Source organism: Felis catus, chromosome A2, assembly GCF_018350175.1.
Source record: "Felis catus isolate Fca126 chromosome A2, F.catus_Fca126_mat1.0, whole genome shotgun sequence".
NCBI classification, from domain to species: Eukaryota; Metazoa; Chordata; class Mammalia; order Carnivora; family Felidae; genus Felis; species Felis catus.
Genome location: NC_058369.1, coordinates 7,034,576 through 7,038,485, shown reverse-complemented (window position 1 = coordinate 7,038,485; position 3,910 = coordinate 7,034,576). Strand labels below are relative to the sequence as shown.

General features: G+C 41.8%; 1 protein-coding gene across 1 annotated transcript; it reads right to left on the bottom strand.

Annotated features, from left to right (window-relative positions):
• On the bottom strand, positions 1 to 1,800 carry LOC101098931 (olfactory receptor 7D2). Its single transcript, XM_003981815.4, has one exon. The coding sequence runs from the start codon at positions 1,537 to 1,539 to the stop codon at positions 601 to 603; it is 939 nt and encodes a 312-aa protein (XP_003981864.1). The 5' UTR covers positions 1,540 to 1,800; the 3' UTR covers positions 1 to 600.
• Positions 1,801 to 3,910: the final 2,110 nt, after the last annotated feature.

The window sequence follows — 3,910 nt, the reverse complement described above, 5'->3', positions numbered from 1 at the left end:
CCTGACCTACTCGCATTCTGTCTTCGTCTCTCTCAAAAATAAACACTAAAAAAAATTTTTTTTAATGGAGACAGTAATCATTGCCATTGAGGAAGATACTTAAGAAAATAGAGAGCAGCTAACATAGGTTTACCATATAATAAGCACTAAAACATTGACTTTATTTTATTATGTTTTAAAATCATATTTTATCCAGTTAAAAAAAAAACTCCAGAACACTGTTGGTAATACATGCACATGAACAACACAAACCCACAACAAAACACATAGAAATAAGTTAATATGAACAACTGCACTCTCCATCAACATTTCAGACAACAAGGCTGAAGTTAACGCTCCAAATCCAGGTTAGAACTCACCAGTGAGGAAGTAAGAAAGAAAGTGGAGGACATAACTTTGGGACAACAGATGGGGCAGAAATATCATCACATAAATTATGAGGAAATTGGTTGTTTAAAAATTTGTAAAAACTAGGAGAGATAAGTCATTGATCCTTCAGAATTGGGTGAAAGGTGTGTAAGATTCAAGAGTAAACTCCAGAATAAAAGTTTTTGCTCTTAGGATCCATAAAATTTCGTAGTTTTGGGGCCAGCAGATCCGTCACAGACAAGAAGCCACTCTACTGAAAAGCCTTCTCAGCGCCCCCTTCACATCCTTGTTCCTCAGGCTGTAGATGAAGGGGTTCAGCATAGGAGTGACCACGGTGTACATCACCGAGGCCACTGAGACTTTCTTGGGGGAGTGAGTCACTGCAGAAGTGAAGTAAACTCCAACACCTGTCCCATAAAATAAAGAAACCACTGAGAGGTGAGACCCACAGGTGGAGAATGCTTTTTGCCTTCCCCCAGCTGAAGACATCTTCCTTATGGATGAAGCAATTCGTGAGTAGGAGAAAAGGATCCCGACAAGGGGAAAAACACCTAGCACACCAGTCATAAAGTATATCAATGTGCTGTTCAGGAAGGTGTCAGAGCAGGCCAACTTGAGGATCTGTGTCAGTTCACAGAAGAAATGTGGAATTTTGAGATCTCCACAGAATCTCAGATGCATCATCAGAAAGATATGAAGAAGGGAGGTCATGACACCGATAAACCAGGTAACAAAAACCAGCAGGCCACAGAGGGGTGGGTTCATGATGACCATGTAGTGCAGGGGGTGGCAGATGGCCACAAACCGGTCATAGGCCATCACGGTCAGGAGGAGAGTGTCCAGGATAGGAAAAAACATGGAAAAATAGACCTGAGTGAGGCAGTCCATATAAGAGATGGCTTTGTTCTCTGTGTGGATGCTCACCAGCATCCTGGGCACGATGGTGGAGCTGAAACTGATGTCGACCAAGGACAAGTTGGAGAGGAAGAAGTACATGGGTGTGTGGAGGTGGGGGTCAGAGCAGATGGCCAGGATGATGAGCAGGTTCCCGAGCACAGTGATCAGGAACATGGACAGGAACAGCCCAGATATGAAGGGCTGCAGTTCTGGATCCTCAGAGAACCCAAGGAGGATGAACTCTAAAATTCCTGTTTGGTTTCCTGCTTCCATGTACCTGATATATCTATGAAGGAAGACACAAGAGCAACGTCGATTAGTAGCAAACCAGCACCCTCCATGCAATAAAAATGTTGACCATGGCTTTCGCTCAAGTCATTTATGAAGTCAGTCATTCTGTCTAAATGGGTCTCCATTCACTTATAAGTGAAACCCAAAAACATGGAGTTTCTTATGGCAACCACCCTTCTTAAGCGACATAAGTCAGTCAGAGAAAGACAAATACCATATGATTTCACTCATATGTGGAATTTAAGAAACAAAACAAACAAGCAAAGGGGAAAAAAGAGAGAGAGACAAACCAAGAAACAGACTCTTAACTATAGAGAACAAACTGAGGGTTGCCAGAAGGGAGGTGAGGGGCGGGAATGGGTGATGATGGGGATTAAGGCACCCACTTGTGATGAGCATCAGGTATTGTATGTAAGTGTTAAATTAGTAAATTCTTTCACTGAAACTAATATTACACTGTATGTTAACTAACTGGAATTTAAATAAAAACCTTAAAAAAAGCCTTTAAAAATCCATATTATGTGTGCCAACTATATTAAAAAAAAAATCCATTTTATAACACAACCAAAATGGAATCCTACAGAATAGGGTCTAGAATTCCCAATCACCTATCTTGAGCATCCATTCTTTTTTTTTAAATTTTTTAAATGTTTATCTATTTTTGAGAGACAGAGAAAGACAGAACGTGAGTGGAGGAGTGGCAGAGAGAGAGGGAGACACAGAATCCGAAGCAGGCTCCAGGCTCTGAGCTGTCAGCACAGAGCCCGATGTGGGGCTCGAACTCAGGAACCATGAGATCATGACCTGAGCTGAAGTCAGACACTCAACCGACTGAGCCACCTAGGCTCCTCAAACATCCAATCTATTTTATTTTTTAAAATGATTTCTTTTTAAATATTTTATTACTTTTTAAGTAATCTCTATGCCTAACATGAGGCTCCAATTTGCAACCCTGAGATCAAGACTCATGTGCTCTGCCAGCTGAGCCAGCCAGGCGCCCCATAAGCATCCATTTTATAATAGTCCTGTCATATGGTCACGGAGCTTCAAAATAGGACACAGCAACATCACATACCTCCTGGTAGGAGGTACCGGAAAGGACCCAACGTTACTTCTGTGGGATTCCTCCCAAAGATGCAGGACTTCAATCTAACGACTAGGAAGCATCAGACAAACCCAAATTGAGAGACATTCTACACAGTTTCTGACCTGTGCCCTTCAAAAATGCCAGTGTCATCAAATACAAAGAGAGTCTAGGAACAGTTCCTGATTAAAGGAAGTTTAAGAGACATGTCAACAGCTCAGTAGGTTAAGCATCTGACTCTTGATTTCTGCTTAGGTCATGATCTCATGGTTTGTGAGTTCAAACCCCAAGTTGGGCTCCAGTGTGGGGCCTGCTTGGGATTCTCTCTCTCTCCCTCTCTCTCTGTCCCTCTCCTCTCTCGAAATAAATAAATAAACTTAAAAAGAAAGGGAGCGACATGACAACCGAATGAAATGCATGGTCTTGGATTTTCTTTTGCTACAGATGACACTCTTAGGATAACCATCAAAAGTTGTAACTGTCAACATTCTGTAAATGTGAGAGTAGCATTAGATTAATGCAACTATCTTGATTTTGATCATTGTGCCGTGGCTATGTGAAGAAAATATCTTTGACTTTAGGAAATAACCAAAGAGTAGTGGTAAAGAGGTACCACATTTGTGGTGCACCTTTCTCACAAATGGCTCTGAAGACACACGCACACACGAAGACAAAGGCAGAGAGAAAAGTGGACGAAGAAAAAAGTAAAGATAGCAAAATTTAACTTTGGGGGGATCTGGTAAAGGATATACATAGGAGCTATTTATATTGTTCTGTCGACTTTTCTGTAAATCTGAAAGGAGGTCACAATTAAAAGTTAAAAAGTAGCATTTTCACACAATGCCGAGTGAAAAAAAAAAAAAGGAAGAGAATCCATCCATAAGGTGCTGTCAGGAAAGAGTCAGACTTCTAACACTACACTTCACCCTCCCCTAGAAACTTCAGTCAGAGGGATCCGTCTGAAGTGGTCCTGAGTGAATTGTATTCTGGGTCTCAGGCAGAAGCAAACACAAATCTTCTCTGGAAGGTGCTTTCATCTGAGGATGTCTGCCTCTGTGCCCACAAGGGAGGCTGGTCTGAGATCTTCTTTCTTTTCCAGGCATGCCTGCATATGCTGGTTCCTTCCGAATTCCCAGTTTTATTAAGCACCACACTGGCCTTTCACTCCTGCAGAACCAACACTTTTGCCTTCTTGGGAATTCTAAAAAATGCTGTGATTCGTCCCCCAGCCATGTAAGTACATGTAAGCCTGTGTAAGTACTGCCCTCT

Excerpts from the sequence above, each read along its gene's own strand:
- LOC101098931 (XM_003981815.4), bottom strand. The coding sequence starts at position 1,539 with ATGGAAGCAGGAAACCAAACAGGAATTTTAGAGTTCATCCTCCTTGGG.